This window comes from Protopterus annectens, chromosome 7.part0, assembly GCF_019279795.1.
Source record: "Protopterus annectens isolate FY-2018-M chromosome 7.part0, PAN1.0, whole genome shotgun sequence".
NCBI classification, from domain to species: domain Eukaryota; kingdom Metazoa; phylum Chordata; order Ceratodontiformes; family Protopteridae; genus Protopterus; species Protopterus annectens.
The window spans coordinates 1,989,931,121-1,989,949,896 of NC_056739.1; the positions used below are offsets into that span (position 1 = coordinate 1,989,931,121).

Sequence of the window (18,776 nt, forward strand, 5' to 3'; positions counted from 1 at the left end):
TATTGAGAAGAGAGAACCTGCTGTTGGGCCTCCGCCCACTGATTTGGGGGTAGGTCTGGCCAACCATTTGGGGTTGGTAGTGTGTGGAAGTGAAATCTGTATCCTTGGGTAACTACATTTAAAACCCATTTGTCCGGGTTAATGAGTTCCCAGTTTTTTGCATGCAGGGGGAGCTTTCCTCCTAAGGGAACAAGCAGTTGAGCAAGGCTTGGAAGGATTATGGTTGTCATTGTGCCATTTTTCTGAAGGGGGATGGCTTACTACTCCCTGCTTTGGAAGTGGGAGCCCCCCCCCCCCCCACTGCTTAGGTCTGTACGTACCCTGAGACTGTAGCCTAGATGGTCTGCTGTTCCTGGGTTTGGACTGAGAAAGCCTGGAAGGGACTGGAAAGGACCAGTTCTCTGAAGGCCAATGCCTACTGAATCGGGGAGGCTGTACTTGTAGGAAATCTTTAACAGTTTGTATAGATTTAGCTTTTTCCTCCATCCTTTTGAGGACTTAGTTAGGCTGCTTTGTTGCCAAAAAAGTGGTCTTGGTTTAAGGGGCATCTAGTAATTTAGCTTTAACATGATCTGGCAAGTTTTGTTCCTTAAGCCACGCATGCCTTCTAAGTACAGACCCAGTGACAGCAGTCCTGCAAGATGCTTCTAAAGCGTCAAAACCACATTGCAAAGTATGTTTACCAACTTGTTCTGCAGAATGCATTAAATCTTGCAATTCTTTGTGTTCAGCACAGTCAGGAATCAACATCATTTTCTGTTTAAGTAGTCCCATAATATGCTGCTGATACTTTAACATATGAAACTGGTAATTTAAAGCCCTAATGGCCAAAGCAGCAGAATAGCCATCTGTCTAAGGCTCTAGAATCTCTATCAGAAGGGGTACGATTTTTGGCAGCAGTAGCCTTAATGCCTTTTGGTCCTTGGGAAATGGACTCTGAATCTGCAGAAGGATTCCTGAAGAGGAACTTGTGAGAGTCAGGTACTCTGTAGTACCTGTCAGGTTTTCTGGGAGCTAGAGGTAAAGTGTCTGGGGTAAGGCTAGATTCCAAGAAAGCATCATCTACAATGTCCAGAACAGGAGGGATAGCTAAAGGCCTGTGTTGAGGCAGGAGTAAAAATTCCCTAAGTCTCTTTTTGGACTCCGTAATCCTGGCTTTCCAGCAGAAATGCTCCCTAAGAGTATGCAAGGTTTCACGGAAAGAAAAATTTTCTGGAGGGGAAACAGAGGGAATGGAATCCTCTGCATCAGAATCCTCATAAGTAGATAAGGGTAAATCCTGGTAATCAGAAGGAGCGGAAATATCAGATTCCTAATAAGAAACAGAAAGAAATTCAGTTTTAGGTCTCTTAGAGGGGGAAGGCTGGCTTCCCCCAATTAAGGTAATAAGGTCTTCAGCCATTCTAAGCATTTGTTTTGGAGGCATATGGGCCTGAGCCTGCGGTTTGGACGTGGGTTTTCTACCTGTAGTGCGAGTTTTTGGCCTGGACGAAAAATATGGCATCTGTTAATATGAATGTCTGTAAGCCTGAATACACCCTCAGAAGCCAGTGCCTGCACAGCGGCTCCGGATCCATCCAAAGTAGAGACATCCGCAGGTTCCATAGTCGAAGAAGCATCTTGCGGCATACCGGACTCAGAATGGGTCTCAGTAGAGGCCTGCGAATCTGAAGTAACAGGTATCAGGGGTCTGCGAAAGCGCCTCACTGAGTACTGGCAGACTGGCGACTAGCTTAACGGAAGCACCATAGGCAGTTTTGGACCTATGCAGTCTGTCTCTGTCTTTTATCCTTACGTTTTTTCAGAAGATCGGTAGTCGGATGGCTTAATGAAGCCATTTCGGAGTACACAGATAGAGTACGAAAGTAATTGGCTGCAAAAATAGCCCGACGATGAATAGTTCGGGCGTTGAACAAAGCACAAAACTGACAGCTAGGGACGTCGTGGTCTGGGCCTAAACAGGGGATGCAGTAAGAATGAAAACTTGTATGAGGTATTTGCTTTCCACAGGTAAGACGATTGTAACTTTTACTGACATCGGTTAGCGCACGAAAAAGGATCCCCAATGGGGTACTTATCTTTTTTGAAGACTTTGGGTCTGAAACTCGAAAAAGAAAATTTCAGGAGTCGGCTGACCGGCACTTGCAGTGCGGTGCCCAAAGCAGAAGCAGTTCGCAAGAAAGACTTGAGTAGTGGCGTCGACTGCTTGGTTTATACCCCTGACGACCTGACGTCATGGAAGAAGAGAGAGCATCCAACGCAGAAATCCGAAGACTCTGGTATTCTGGCCGGCTGAGAGTTACCTGTAGGCAGATAATCCAAATGTGATGACTGCAACAGTGAAACACGAAGAACATCTAGGTTCTTGAGAAGGTATTTATGGGAATCCAGAAGCCTATAAAATGGTTTGGCTTCTTCGGGAGTGGTTGGGAGTCGGGCTGCAGGGAAGAGTCAGAAATATTATCCACAACCTCTAATACTGGTGGGATGGTGAGAGGTTTGTGTTCAGGAAGACTAAAGAAACCCCCTAACTCATTTTCATTAGGGATAACCCTTAGCTTCTCAGCCTGAAAAATTCCCTAATCACACTAAGGGTCTCTTCAAAGTTGAAATCTCAGGTAGCGAAGTGGTAATGTCTTCATTAGACTGAGTCAGCATTTGACCCACAAGAAATATGGTGAATGTATGCCAACCCATCCTCTTCAGAGTCATAAGAATCAGAAGACTCCTGGGAGGAACTGTCCCCAATTCTTTTTCCAGGAGAAAAACCTGTAACAGGGGTCGTACCATGGCTGAGCTGCCTTGATTTCATGAAATCCATACCACGCCTCAGCCAGTCTGACAAGGTCCTGTGGGTAAGGCCTGGTGTGACTGGGACAAAGAAGGACTTTGCTAAGGGAAGCCAAAAAAAGCCCTCTTTTGTTGATCTTTGGTCTGGACTTAGGCAGAGAGTCCGATATCATCCCAGGCCATGAACAGACAGCCATGGCCTGCAGTTAGTTGGCTGTGGGTTCCTCTGACACCACTCTCTAAGGTAGAAATGCATCAGGAGTCTAAAGATGGAATCTGCAGAGCAACCCCAGACCAATCTGATGATCAAAGTCCTATGTCCCACAGGAAAGGATAGGGGGCCAACAGAGTAGCCTCGGCCACACACTCCATCAGAGAGACTGCAAACGTCTCTCTCCTTTTTCAACCATCATCCTAGGTGGATGCCAACCTATTTTTGTCCAGAACCCTTTGCATCTTCGTATGCTTCACCTTCTTTCAAGGAGAACCTGTCACAGCCTGACCAACATACTCCATAGTATTAGAAGGCCACCAACGACCCCTTTATTTGTCTAAAAACTTTTCTAAGGACTCAGCCTCACATTTAATCATTCTAGAATTAAAATGAGCACTTGGGACAGCTGGGCATGTTGGTCTCCAGGCAAAAAAGATAAGAGTGTGGAAGTTCCGATAACGGTTTTGTTTCCCTCACTCTGTGCTGACTTCAGACTTAACAAATAAAATCTAAGATAATTTAGACTAAGGAAAAGACAAAATCATTTTCTGACAGACTATATTTGTTTTTCATAGTTCTTCAGACTGACCAATGACACTGCAAAGTACAATCAAACTCCAATGGCAAGAAAGAATAGTCATGTAAAGTCTTACCATAACCATAGATGTCCTTCTGTTCTACAATGCAGTATTCTTTACATATGGGTTGTATTCCACCAATCGACACGACGTCTGGCCTCTATACAAAAGCTTATAGCCACTGCCAGTATGTGGGATGTTACACGTCAGCCATAAAAGTGACGTCCACATGCAACATCCTTAGAATAAGGTAGCCCCATGAGGAAAGCAATGTAAGACCGCAACACAAGAAGTCATCCTAGGAAAGAACAAGTAGTAGGGGGAAGGCAGGAGAGATAGAATACTGCAACATAGAAGAGAAGGACATCTATGGCTATGGTAAGAGTTTACATAACTATTCTATGTCCTTCTATTCAATGTTGCAGTATGCTCTACATATGGGAGACTGCAAAAGCTCAAGAGGAACCCAGGCAGGAGGAAGGAATGGAGGAAGACTATGCAGAGACATTCATGAAGAATTGCCCTAGCAAATCCTGCCCTGGATCAGACAGTGTCTAGCTTATAATGTTTTGTAGAGTATGAATAGACTACCAAGTAGAAGCTTCCAAAATGTAAAGAGCATCTAGACCTTTGAAGAAAGCACCAGAGGAAGTAACAGATCTGGTAGAATGGGACTTAACAAAAGATAAGGATTTCCCATGGAAGTCATAGCAAAACACAATGCCCTTAGAGATCCAGGAGAGAGTTTGTTTGGGGACAGATAAACCCGGAGCCCTGGGACAAAAAGGACACAAACAGTTGATCAGACTTCCTGATAGACAAGAGAAAATCTGAGCTGTCTATGCACATCCAAAGAATGCAGAACCCTCTCACTAGGAGACTGAGGTGGGGGAAAGAAAGTGGGCAACTGAATAGATTAAGGGACAACTCATTCACCACTTTGGGCATGAAAGACTGATTAGTTCTCAAAGATGTTCTGTCCTTGTGGAAAACCAAAACAGGGGGTAAAGCCATCAATGCTTGAATCTCACAGACCCTTCTAGCAGACGTTAAAGCTACTAAAAGTACTGTTTTCCATGTGCAAAACTTCAGAAAAGCAGAGTCTGCTGCTGGCTCAAAAGGGGCCTGAGTGAGCCTTTCTAAAACAGTTTAGATCCCAAGTAGGAGGAACTGGTTTCCTGGGAGGTTTCATGTGTAGAACGCCTTAAAGGAAAAGCTTTACCTCTAACCTGGAAGCTAAGGGGGAAGTCAATGGCAAACAGGCAGATAAGGCAGAACAGTGGACTTTGACTGAGAAACATGAAAGGCCACTATTAAGCAACTCACACAGGTAAGAAAGCACTAAAGGAATGCCCACAGAGAGGGGTTCCCGTTTTCTTTTCTGGCACCAGACAGAAAATCTTTTCCACTTGGAAACATAGGATTTCCTAGTACTGGGTTTGCTGACCTCCTGCAAAACCCTAAGCACGTCCTTAGATAAGAGATGCCTAAAAGGGATCAAAAGTTGATCACCCACAAGGTCAGCTGCAGAGTTGACAGATGGATGAATCAAGGATCCCTTGTCCCGAGTGAGTAGGTCCAACCAGTGAGGTAACTTGCAGTGATGACCCTTGGCTAGCTGCAGAAGAAGAGGCAACCAATGCGGTCTTGGCCAAAAGGGGGTCACTAACAAGATTTTTGGGCTGTCCTGCAGAGTTTTCAGTAGGACTTTCTGAATCAGAGGGAAGGAGGGGAATGCATAAAGAAACACCCCCTTCCATGGTACAAAAAAAAAGAGGAAGTTGTCTGTTCAGAGGGGAGGCAAAGAGGCCCATTTCTGGAGTACCACACCGGTGAACTAGATCCAGGAACACCTCCCTGTAAAGCATCCACTCGTGGGACTGTATATCATGGATATGCTTAATGTATCTGCCACTGAATTTTGAGCAGAGGGTAGGTACACAGCATGCACAGTCTCTTTGTACTGGATAGCCAGTTCTTGTGCTTTGATGGCTAATCGACAAAGAATCTAAGATTTTGTGCCTCCCCTGCTTATGTACCAATGGACCATAGTATTATCCATAAAGATCCTGAATGGTCCTAGCAGGAACATAGGATGAAAGGTCTGCAAGGCCAGAATCATATCCCTCATCTCTAATGAGGATGTGCTCTCTCGGGTGAGAGGGAGACCAAAGACCCTGAACCTTCATGGAAGCAAAAGTTGCTCCCCAACCTATTTCTGAGGCATCTGTAAGGAGCTAATGAGCCAGTTGGGGTACTTGAAGTGGACAGCCAGGGTTCTGACCGAGTTGCTGCATCCACCAAAGAAACTCTGTTTTCATGCAGGGAAGAAGAGGAATCAAGACATCGAAAGGATTAGCATGCTGGGACCAAATGGTCTTTAGAAACCACTGGAACTTCCTCACATGTAATTTCGCAAAAGGCAGCATAGGGATTGTGGAAGCCACAAACCTCAGTAGTCTCAGAAATTCCCTAGCCGTCATGGAAGGAAGAGACAGAGAGGGACTCCATAAAACCGTTTAGAGAGAGGACTTTTCCTGAAGGCAGAAAAATTGAGTCCGTTTGGAACCTGCACCCCAGAAAAATGAGACCCTGGGAAGGGTTTAGACAGGATTTTTGAAATTTATTGAAAATCCTAGACCCTACAAGAAAGGGAATAGCTAGGGCAAGGTACTGTTTTAATAGATCTGGACTGCTGGAAATGAAGAGCAGGTCATCCATGTAAGGGTAAACTTGAAGACCTTTACCCTTCGGTAGGCAATGTCCGAGGCTAAGCACTTTGTGAATACCCTTGCAGCAGTGGAGAGACCAAAAGGCAAGCCAGAGAACTGAAAGTGTAAAGAATCCACAGAGAAATGCAAGAATTTCCTGAACTGAGGATGAATAGGGATATGCAGGTAGGCATCCCTGAAATCCAGATAACCTAGGAAGGATCAGAGGAAGAATAGACTGTAGAGATAGCATCCTGAAAGAAGGCACCAGCAGGAAGGTATTTAAGAGGGAGAGTTCCAAGATAGATCTCCAAGGACCATATTTTCTTGGCACAAGAAACATCCTGGAGTAGAACCCTTTTCCCAGTTGGTCTGGAGGGACAGCCTGAATGGTGCCTTGGTCTGACAGCTGAGAAAGCAGCAAAGGGAACACATGAAGTTGGCTGGATGGGGGCTGAGGTATCCCCTAGAAGGGAGGAAGAGTCTTCCAAGACATGAAGTATCAGTTCTGAATGATGGAAATGACCCAGGAGGCCAGAGTAATTTCCATACAGTGTGAAAGGGAAACAGAGGCGAAGAGATAAAGGAGTATGACTTGAAGAAGCACTTGGTCATCACAAAGAACTTGGTCTAGGCTAAAAGGACTGCTGAGGAGCAGGGGCAGAAGCAAGAGACTAACTCTGGTGGTCTCCTGGAAGACTTCTTCTGCCTATGTCCAGATGAGACAGAAGTGGTGATGGAAGCACGCCTTCTTACAAAAGGAGTCTGCCTTGGCAGGGACATTCCTACGGAACTTAGGGACTGGGGAAACAAGCAAGTATTTCAAATCCTGGAGCTCCTTATGCTTTTCTTTCAAAGATTTTAAAAGCTCTGCAGCTGCTGTGTCAAAAAGGGCAGAGTTATCCAAAGGAGCATCAAGCAATTTGGCCTTTATGTCATCAGGAAGTGACTGAAGGAGTGACCAAGAATGCCTTCTGAGTACAGATGCAGAAGCTGCTGTCCTGAAAGATGCCTCCACAGCATCATAAAGTACAGTTTTGTACCTACCATAAATGTAGATGTTCGAAGATCCACATTGCTGCAGTCATAACCTGTGGGTAGTCCGCTGTCCTCGGTCGGCCCGAATACCAAAGTGTTAGGCTGGCGTCGGTCATGGTCGCTCAGATCTGACGTCAGTACGCCGTGGTACTAAAGCGCATGACCAACGCCATATCCTCAGTCTTTCTTGCCCCAGATGTCAGAAGGCCTTAAAAAGAAAGGCTATAGCCAAAAATGGAAAAACACCCAATCACCCATGTAGAAACAAAAGTTACAACACAAACCACACAACCACCCCAAACTACAGAGGGGAAGGAGGGAGGGTAAATTGGACTGCAGCAATGTGGATCTTCGAACATCTACATTTATGGTAGGTACAAAACTGTACTATGTTCTTCATCTCACATTGCTGCAGTCATAACCTGTGGGTAGAATCCCAAAGCAAAGGTAAAGGGAGGTTGGCAAAATCATAAAGCATTGGGAGCTGCTAACATGCCCTGTAAAACTGCAGTGGCAAACCCAGCCCTAGATTTGGAATAAAGAGGGAGATGGTAATGTTTAGAAAAAGTGTGCACTGAACTCCAAGTAGCTGCCTCCAAAATATCTTTAGTAGCTACTCCCCTTAAAAAAGCAGTAGAAGTGGCAGTCGCCCTAGTGGAATGAGGTCTGATTCCAGCCGGAACCTCCTTACCATGATGAGAATAACAAAAAGCAATACAATGGCCAATCCACTTAGAAATAGTTTGTTTTGAAACAGGTTTCCCCTGAGAACCCAAAGCAAAAGAAATAAACAACTGTTGAGACTGCCTGAACCCTTTGGTTCTGCTCAAATAATAACGCAACTGCCTGTGAATATCCAAAGAGTGCAAAATATTTTCCCCTTTATTTTGGGGATCAGCATAAAATGTAGGCAAATGAATAGATTGGTTTAATGCTACATTAGAAACAACCTTAGGCATAAAAGTAGGGTTAGTACGCAGGGAGACCCTATCCTTATGAAATATCAAGAAGGGTTCAACTGCCATTAGAGCCTGTAATTCAGATACCCTTCTAGCAGACGTAATGGCCAACAAAAAAGCAGTCTTCCAAGACAAAAACTTCAACTCCGTAGTAGCTGCAGGTTCAAAAGGAGGTAAAGTGAGCTTTTCCAACACAAAATTGAGATCCTAGGAAGGAGTAGGAGCTCTACGTGGGGGTCTTATGTTTTTTGCCCCTCTAAGAAATTGCTTAAATAAAGGATGAGAGAATAAAGGAGGGTCACAGTCATAGTGAGCAGAAATGGCTGCAGCATGAACTTTTATAGAGGAGAAAGACAAACCCTTGTCTAATAATTCTGCAAGATACTGAAGTGAAACACTCAAATTAGGCACAGAGACATCAAAGCTCTTTGTTTTGCTCCAAAGAAAAAATCTCCTCCATTTATTAGCATAAACTTTCCTGGTACTAGGCCGTCTGGCCTCCAAAATGACATTCAAAACTTGTTGAGGAAGCTGCGACCCCCCAGGGTCTAAAACAGAATATGCCAAGCTGTCAGATGCAGGGACTGTATCCTGACATTGCGGAAATGATTGCTCACCTGGGAGAAAAGGTGCGGAACTAATGGCAAAGGCCAAGGAGGCTCCCGTACTAAACTCCTCAGCAGAGGGTACCAGTGCTGACGTGGCCAATCTGGAGCTATTAGAATCATGCAAGGCTTGTCCTGTCTGACCTTCAAGAGCACCTTGGGAAGAAGAGGCAGAGGAGGAAAGGCATAGACGTGAAGGTTGTTCCAACTGAATGATAGAGCATCCACTTTCCAAGCTTTTGGGTGAAACAGCTTTGTGCAAAACTTTGGCAGTTGGAAGTTTAGAGGAGAAGCGAACAGATCTATATCTGGAGTTCCCCAAGCCACCGTCAACTGTTGAAATACATGAGGATCCAATTTCCACTCGTGGGGATCCACCATCTGTCTGCTCAAAACATCTGCTAAGGAGTTCTGTGCTCCCGGCAGAAACCTTGCCTGAAGAGTGGGTGCAAACTGAGAGCAGTCTCCCACAAAATCATAGCTTGTCTGCAAAGAGGGTACGAATGGGTTCCCCCTTGCTTGTTGATGTACCACATGACTGTTGTGTTGTCTGTTTGAATCAACACCTGTCCTGGTTGAAGTAGATCCTTGAAGGCCATCAGGGCAAATTGGACTGCTAACATCTCCTTCGTGTTGATATGCAAATGTTGTAGTCTGGGAGGCCATGTGTCTTGAACCCATTTCCCATTGAAGTGTGCTCCCCAAGCCATGTCTGAGGCATCTGTCGTTAAGATCTGACTAGCCTCTGGTCGGGTCACAGAGAGTCCCTTGTTTAGGTGACATTCCTGAGCTCACCACAAGAATTCTCTTTGGATGCAAGGTATTATCTGAATGACAGTGTCCAAATCGTGGCAGTGTTGAGTCCATACGCTTTTGAGATACCATTGTAGCTTCCTCATATGCAGTTTGGCATTGGGAAGCACCAGAATACAAGATGCCATGAACCCCAAGGCCTGAAGGACTGTCCTTGCAGTCAGCCTGGACCGTAGAGATAATTGCTGGAAGTAAAGGGCAAGATTTCTTTGTTTGTCCGGGGTCAAAAACGCCATCTGAGAGGCTGTGTTCAGTCTCACACCCAGAAAGCACATGTCCTGAGAGGGTACTAGACTGGACTTTGTTTCGTTCACAGAATACCCTAGGCACCTTAACACTGTCATAACATACTGAAGATGGTGAAGTAACTTGACTTTGTCTTGAGCAAGAATCAGGCAATCGTCCAAATAAGGATAAATTTGTATTCCCCTTAGTCTTAAGAAGGCTATCACCAGAGCCAGGACTTTTGTGAACACCCTGGGCGCAGTAGATAAGTCAAGGGCAATGCAGAGAACTGATAATGAAAAGTGCCAGCCAAAAACGCAGGAACCTCCTGCAGCTGGGCCTGATAGGAATGTGAAGATAAGCCTCTTTGAGATCCAGAGTTACCATCCAGTGATCTTTGCCTAGCAGAGGCAGAAGCTGTCGCAAAGTTAACATCTTGAATTTGGGAATGTCCAGGTATGTGTTGAGAATAGACAAGTCCAGAATTGGCCTCCAAGTGTTTCCTTTCTTTGGTACCAAAAACAGGCGAGAATAAAATCCTAGGCCCACTTCTGACGGAGGGACCCCCTGGATAGCCCCCATTTTTAAAAGTAAAGAAATCTGTTTGTGAGCCTCCAACTTTTGCTGAAGAGGAACGTCTGGCATGCCTTTGAAAGGAGGCAAGGTGTGAAAATAAAACTTGTAGCCTTGGTCTATAATGTCCAACACCCATTTGTCCTGGGTGACTAGAAGCCAATTTTGCCTGAAAAGTGCCAACTTTCCTCCCAGAGGAGCTGCCAGAGAGGAGGGATCTGGCAGCTGGAGATACAGGTCATTGGGTCTGTTTACGAAAAGGCTGACCCCTGCCCTCACCTGAAGATTGTGCAGGGGAACTCCATGTCCTAGGCCTGAAAGAACCCTGAGCATGAGCTCTGCCCCTACCACGTCTAGATCTGCCCCTAGACTGTAAATCAGAAGAAGGATAAGCCCATCCCTTAGTAGGCCAATTTCTGCTAAACTTAGGGGGCTGCACCTGTAAAAAATCCTTAACTGTCTGCATAGACTTAGCTTTGTCTTCCATTTTCTTCAAAACTGACTCCACAGGAGAACCAAACAGAACTTCAGACTGAAGGGGAGCATCCAAAATTCGAGCTTTAATATGCTCTGACAAGTTCTGATCCTTAAGCCAAGCGTGCCTACGAATAACTGATCCAGTGGCAGCCACCCTAGAAGAAGCCTGAAGAGCATCAAACCACACTGCAAAGAATGCTTACCCACCTGATCAGAGGCATGAACTAAATCCTGCAATTCCTTACACTCAATGCCCTCTGCCAAAGCATCTACCTTAGATTTTAACTGACTTAGGAGAAAATTCTGGTACTTTAGCATATGAAACTGGCAATTCAAAGCCCTCATTGCTAGAGTGGAAGAGGTATACACTTTTTTACCCCACCTATCCAAAGCTCTAGAATCTTTATCCATAGGAACTGGATTATTTACAACAGAGGCCCTGACACCCTTAGGTCCCTGGCTAATAGTTTCCGGGTCAGCTCTTGGGCTCTTATACAAATATTTATGAGCCTCTGGCACTCTGTAATACCTGTCTGGTTTGACCGGGGCAGGAGGCAAAGAATCAGGATTAAGGGAAGCTTCAGAGAAAACATCCTGAACAACATCCAAAACAGGGGGTATAGCCAAGGGCCTATGCTGTGGTAAAAACAAAAATTCCCTAAGTCTCTTTCTAGAGTCTGAGAAATCCTGACCTTCCCACTTAAAATGCTCCCTCATGGAATGCAGAGTTTCAGAAAAAGAAAAATCCTCTGGAGGGGAAGCAGAAGGACTAGAATCCTCTGCATCTGAATCAGAATAAGGAGGAAAATCCTGAATGTCTTCAGCCGATGACTCCGAGTATTGAGGAATGCTCCAATCCTTCCACCTCTGGCTCTACCCTAGGCCTCTTATCTGGAGGGGGCAAAGAACCCCTGATTAAGGTAATCAAATCTTCTGCCATTTTCAGCATATGCTTTTTAGGTACAGAACCTGCAGAACTAGGGCTGACGCCAGAGGAAGACAAACCAGGCCTGACCTTGGAAGGTACCTTAGAGACAGAAGTAGAAGGCCTAACCACCTTATGCAAAGAAGGGACTACAGAGACCTGAGAGGCCCCCTCAGCCTGCCCCGACTCCTGAGAGGCCACATCCTGCAAAATTAAAGGCTCCCCCTGAGACTCAGCTGAAACCTCGGCTGGATCTACAGATTCTACGGTAGTTTCTAAGGAACCGGCGTCCGTAACGGACGACTCATCCTGCTTGGACTTTAACATTTTTTCCTTACGCTTCTTAGCGGTAGCGGGCGTCGGAGGATCCGACGGCATATTGTAATTACACCGCTCAAGACAAGCCTAGCACAATCTAACCTGCGTTTAATAGTGCGCTTATTAAATCTAGCACAAAAGCGACACCCGACTACGTCGTGCTCAGGCCCCAAGCAAGGAATACAAAGAGAGTGGTAATCCCTATGAGGTATCTGTTACCCACAAGAAATACAATTATTCACTTTTTCTGACATCCGGATTTAACTGAGGCAAGAAAAGACAAAAATATTCCCCAACGGGGTACTTAGCCCAACTTGGTCTTCGGTCTGAAACTCAAAATACGAAAATTTCAGGACGCCGAACGGCACTTGCAAACGCTGCTTCTGCTTCGGACCATGCGGCAAGAAAGACAGAGGATATGGCGTCGGTCATGCGCTTTAGTACCACGGCGTACTGACGTCAGATCTGAGTGACCATGACCGACGCCAGCCTAACACTTTGGTATTCGGGCCGACCGAGGACAGCGGACTACCCACAGGTTATGACTGCAGCAATGTGAGATGAAGAACATCTAACATCTGATGTAATGTCTTGCTACCTGGGAAGAAGCAGACAGAAGAGAAAGAATCTGTGATTTAGCCTCTGAATCAGGTAACTGAGAAAGAGTCTGGGAAGCCTGAGAAAGTAGGGCCAGAGAGTACCTAGACATGTACGTCTGGTAATTAATAGCTCTAATTGCCAAGGTGGAGGACATAAAACCCTTCTTCCCCAAACTTTCCAAAATCTTGCTTTCCTTGTCAGAAGTTAATGAGTTTTGCAAAAGGTAACATGCAAGAGGATTGTTAGTTGTAATGGAGACCACAGCAGGGTCAGCAAAAGAACATTTAAAAAGAAATTTATAGTAATCCGGGACTTTATAAAACTTGTCACCTCTTTCAGGGGCAGGGGCCTGGGAATCTGGGTTTTTAGAGGATGATGCAAAAGCATATAAGTAAAATAGAAGCACTGGTGGAATTGAGGGAGTATGGGCTTCCAACTGGAGAAGGTCATAGTATATTTTCTGCTCTTCTGAAATTTGAGAAGATCCCATTTAAAGAATTGTCTCATCTTATTAACAGTTTCCCCAAAGGAAAGCTCTTCCAAAGTGGAATCTCCCCATTGGACTCCTCCTCTGGAGAGGCATATTCCAGAGGAGAAGGAGGAATCTGAGTGGAGTACGCCAAAGAATCTTCATCCAAAGAATCCTCAGAGTCTGATACAGGAATCAGATATTCAGCATCCTTCGCAGAAGTGGACATCGGAGACCCAGATGACATCACTGGAGATGAGAAGACAGGCAAGGGAATAGTAGAAGCAGAAGCTGCAGGCCTCAAAGATACCAAGGCTTTAATGAGACCCTGCGAAAAGGCATCCCAATCAGACAGAGGGGTGGAAGGGACAGTGGAATGTTTATTCTTCTGCTTCTTTTTAGCAGGTTTGTCTTGATGATGAGAATGCCCAAACATAGGCATTACATACGAAACTTCTTTAGACTGAGGGGCAGCAGCAGTTCTGGAGTCCTCCAGAACAACATGCCATGGTTCCCCCAAGTCATCCAAACAGGATGTCTGCATGGCCTCGGACATGCTAGGATCCACCCCTTTGATGGCTTCCCCATTTGGTCCCACCGAAGAAGCGGACCCTACCGCCAAGCGTAATGCAGAGTTTTCACTATCCTCAAGGGGTATGTCGGAGGAAGTAGGGGCAGATGAGGATTCAAGCCTAACTTTAACTTTCCTCTTCAAGGACAGCTCAGCCAAAAGACTGCCGGAACCTTCCATCACATCCCTAGCCAAGGTAAAGATTTAAAGCCAAAAGACAACTGCAACATCTTAGGCACAAAGGCCTGACAGATCGAACAGGAATGATATTCGTGAGTAGGCCCCAACCAGAACAAGCAAAGCTTGTGACTATCCTTATGTGGAATTTGCTTTCCACACCTACACTTGCTCTTCCTGGATGACATTAACAACAAGAGGCAGTAGCAAGGAAATAAATCCCCTATGGGGTACTTATCTGAAGCTGGAGGGCGAACCAACGATACCAGACAGCAGACTGAAATTAAGAGTCAACCTTTTCGAATGGCAGCGACAAAGTTCTGAGGATGGTACGTGCGGACGTTCTTTCTACGGCTGACGTTCTCAGTAACTTTGTGTGACATCCTACATACTTGGCAGTGGCAATAAGCTTTTGTATACCGGCTGGACGTTGGGTCGACTGGTGGAATACAAACCATATGTAAAGAAAAGTGTAACATTGAATAGAAGGACATCTGAAAATACAGTGCCAGCTAACATTTACACTAAGATATGCTGATGTCAGTGTAGAGTGCATTCGCTTTTTAATGTTCTTATAGTCAGCAAATAATGAGCCGTGATCCACATTGATGGTGTCTTTACTACTTAGTAAAGGTGCACAACATGATACAGCAGTTCAACTTGTCAAACCACAGATGGATACAGGAACTCCTGGTCCATCTCAGTAGCAGGAAGATGGCAGTAAAGGAAAGTTCTTTTTGTGAGGATCAGTGAGATGGTCTAGTGCTCAGCTCTGTCTCTCTCTGTTGAACCACCATCAGGTGGGTCAGACAAATGGAGGGAAGTCCTTTGTGCATATATAAAAGTGAATTTGACATTTAGCCTCGTCAGTGTTCTTGAATGTACCTTGTGCCACATGCAGTTTATTTTCATATCATTTATGCATCCTGGCATACCAAGCATTTAAATGGTCTAGCAGTAATTCCTGACAAACTGTTTCACTTTGTGTTTAAGAAATGGAAAACCAGCAGACATGATTCAGAGCCAAGCTGCTACCATAAAAGCCTAAAACTGGAAAATGTGTCCTAATACAAGTCAATGACTCACTAAAGGCATTTTTCTGCAGTTACAAGATGTTTAATACCAGAGGTGTTTAGTTCAAAGGTATATAATTTCTGACTGAGCTAAAAATGTCATGTAGGTGATGAAATCCAGTGACTTAAAACAAAAAATATAAGCACCACCATTTGATCCGAATGAGGTACTTGTGTATCAAAATATATTTTATACTGACTGACACTTCATTGAAGTTATATTGCTGTGAGACCATGCACTCACCACAATGTCTTGAATGTGCTGCTCCACTAAGTTATTCTTGTATGCAACTACAACAGGACGTCCAAAAGTATCAAGATAGGTGTAGTGAAGTTCATCCTGGGCTCGATTAATTTCATATGGGTTTTCCAAATGAATATTTCTATAGAGAAGAAAACAAATTCATGTTTACTTTAAGGAAAATAAAACGTCTACTTTCTTTGAAAAACATTATACACAAGGCCAGTACCAATGGCTACAGCTTTCAAAACTGGTTACACTAAAACAACCTGCAATGAGTCAGTACTTGACAAACAAATCTATAATTGCATCAAGACTTCGTCCGTTAACGGAAAAAAAAAAATCGAATGCTTTTCAATTTAATTGTGAATTTCCCCAAGACAAAGAAGTGATTGCTAAAAACACTAAACCGTGCCCATTTTTACATTGTGAATACAGTATGTGCATAGTTACTTCTTGATGCAAACTTATGCCAGATCTATGGCATACAAAAAAAAAAGTTAAGTACTTGCCATAAAGAGATCCTTTCATTCATGTCCATCTGATATGACAAAGGGTCCTCAGTACAGAGCCACTTGTCATGACAGATCCAGCAACATCAATGCTTCAAACTCGAGCCTCTTAAAACCCTTCCCTCCCATAATGCATTTGTCCTCTGAATCACATCAGATCTAGGTTGATGCCCAAGAACTATCTGTGAAATACGGACAGAAAACAAGGCCCTTTGAAGAAGCAAACAATCCTTCAGGTCTTACAAGAGAAGAATGGGGGGACAGGAGGAGGGTTTTCATAGCGGATGGACATGAATGAAAGGATTTATCATTATGGTAAGAACATAAGCTTTTGTATCCCATTGATTTAGTCCATCCAGTCAGACATGTGGTTCAGAATCCTCATCAGGAGATCGCAGCAAGGGAAACCCCAACAATGAAAAATCTGACTGGCAACTGTTGGACTGAGGGACCACTCGTGAGGAAAGACCTGCTGAACCTGTCCACTAAACAGCTGGAAACTCCAGATATATGTGTTGCAGCAAGAAAGTGGATAAAGGCCATAACCCACTGCCACATACTTATTACTTCCCAACATAACGGGTACTACCTAGTTCTGCCTTGCTTACTGATGTACCAAACAGCAGCCATTGTCTGTTTGGATGGAATTCAGGGCCAACTTCCAAGGTGTGAAGTTGCTGCAACACAAAGGACCACCCTCACCTCCAGGACATTTATATGAACATTGACATCCAGCTTGGATCACTGACCTTAGACCATTCCCTTCTTAATGGCCCCCCACCCTAGGGAGGATGCATACATTATCATCATAGCTACTAGGACTGGTGTCACAAACAGCTTCCCTATGGATATCAGATGTGACTCGATCCACCATCTCAGATGGGATCTGCAAGACTCTATGATAATGATGGTCTGGGATAGTGTGTCAACATTGCACTGCTGAGTTTGTAGAAGCTGATGCAAGAATCTCATGTAAATATGTGCAAAATGGACCATCAAGGTACATGAGGCCAGGAGTCCCAGAGACAGCAAGACTGGAGTGGCAAGGCTGAGAAGACTGTATTGTTGCTCTCAGAGATTGAACTCTTTCCTGCAGAAGTGAAATTATGTAACCAACAGTATCCAAATTGCCTATAAATGTAACAGCTTGGGAGGGAACCATATTTGACTTTTGAAGACCGACTGATATCCCCAGGGAGGTGTAAAAGTATAAAAGATAATTCCTGGCTTGAGTCAGAAACTCCATTAAAAGGGTAAGCAAGAAGCCAATCATCCAGATACAAAAAGATCCTGAATCCCAACAGTAGAAGGTGAGCTGCTGAACTGATGCAATGGACATGCATTTGGTAAACACCTTGGGGATGTGATGAGACCAGACTGCAGGACCTCGAACTGACAATGATGGACTCCCATTTGGAAGCATAAGAATTTCCCCTCAACTCCTTTCCAATCTTTATGTGAAGGCAGGCATCATGGAGATCTATTGGGTCTTGCAGAAAAAAATCACGCTAAAAGACTTGGGTCTAAGACTGGTCAGAGGTCCTGAGCTTTCTTTGAAACAATAAAAAAACTTGAATGAATCCCCAATCCTTTCTGGTCTAGTGGGACCTCCTGGATGCCTCTCAAGAAAGAGAGACAGACAGAAAGAAAGAGAACACCTCTCTTTTGGCTGCTTTTACCTGATGGGGTGGAATGTCCAGTAACGGCCTGGTATAGTGTTATGGGAAATGGAATTTAGTAGCCTCTGGATACAATACCTCTTACTCACCTGTCCTGTGGAGGGGTGGAGGGAAAGACCCCCCCCCCCGACTACCTCCAAAGTGAAGCAGTTAGGCAAATCCTCAGATACACTGCAGTTTATGATCCAAAAAGGGAATGTAGTATCTCTGGTTTTGCAGACGCTCTTGGCCTTTGGGCCGATGTCCATTAAAGGGGCTGCCTCTACCCTGGCTACCCCCTGTCAGAATGCAAGTTGAACTGTTGGTGCATAGACTTCCTGAACCAGAGTGAGAGCGGCACTTTTTGGTTCCTGCTATAAGCTCCCTGTGGGGTCTTGAACTTCAATCAGACAGCAATGTCTTGCCATCCTGCTCACACTTTTTTCACTTATGTAATGAAGATCCATCAAAAGAAGCATTAGTGAATGTTACTGTACAGTTGTCCACAAAGTCAAAAAGAAGCAACCATGCATGGTGTCTCATCACAATGCCCAACCCAACTGTTCTGGCGGCTCCATCCACTACACGGTGCATGAAGCGCATGAACAGGTCTGATATATTCGACATATTAGAAGTGGTTGACTCCAGTTGCTTACTTGTCTCAGTCATCAGGGGAATCGTCACAGCAGATAAGGCTTGCTGGGCCAGATTTCTCTGGCATCCATTCATATAAGTAGTGTTGTTCAAGGCCCTCAGCCCAAATGTGCCTGAAGCATATGCCCACTTCTTTAGCCTGTTCACTGCCCTGGATTCTATTAGGTGGTTGGGTGGAGTAAGAATCCTCTTAAAGCTCTCTGTTCACCGCTGCTGCCATAACCATGGAATCCACTGCTGGGAATTTAACCCAAAACTGCATCTTCCAGCAACTAAAGTTTTCTGACTGGCTTCCAAGGGAAGCCAAGGCACCTGCCATAACCTCTGGGCCACTATGAGTTTCTCAACTAAATGTACCACCCATGACGGGCACAAGCTTCAAGTTACTGCCAAATGAGGTGCACTCTGGAAGGAATAGTGAGGAGTCCTCTCAAACCACTAAGTCAGAATCTGAGATGGAAGCCTCCAAGGGGGAGTCTAGGTGCTTCCTTTTGCACATTTGTTTTCTTTTTTTTTTTTTTTTGGATATATCAGAAGTAGTTTCGTCTGACTCCTCAGGGGACTGAAGCTGCTGTGGAGCAGTGGGATTGAGATT

At 44.8% G+C, this 18,776-nt stretch overlaps 1 protein-coding gene across 1 annotated transcript in view; it reads right to left on the reverse strand.

The window, feature by feature from the left end:
* The window catches only part of RPN1 (ribophorin I), a 937,203-nt gene that overhangs the window by 395,843 nt on the left and 522,584 nt on the right, over nt 1-18,776 (reverse strand). Inside the window, exon 7 of the mRNA XM_044078412.1 lies at nt 15,361-15,499. Coding sequence (XP_043934347.1) covers nt 15,361-15,499 — 139 coding nt within the window. The remainder of the gene's footprint in view (nt 1-15,360; nt 15,500-18,776) is intronic.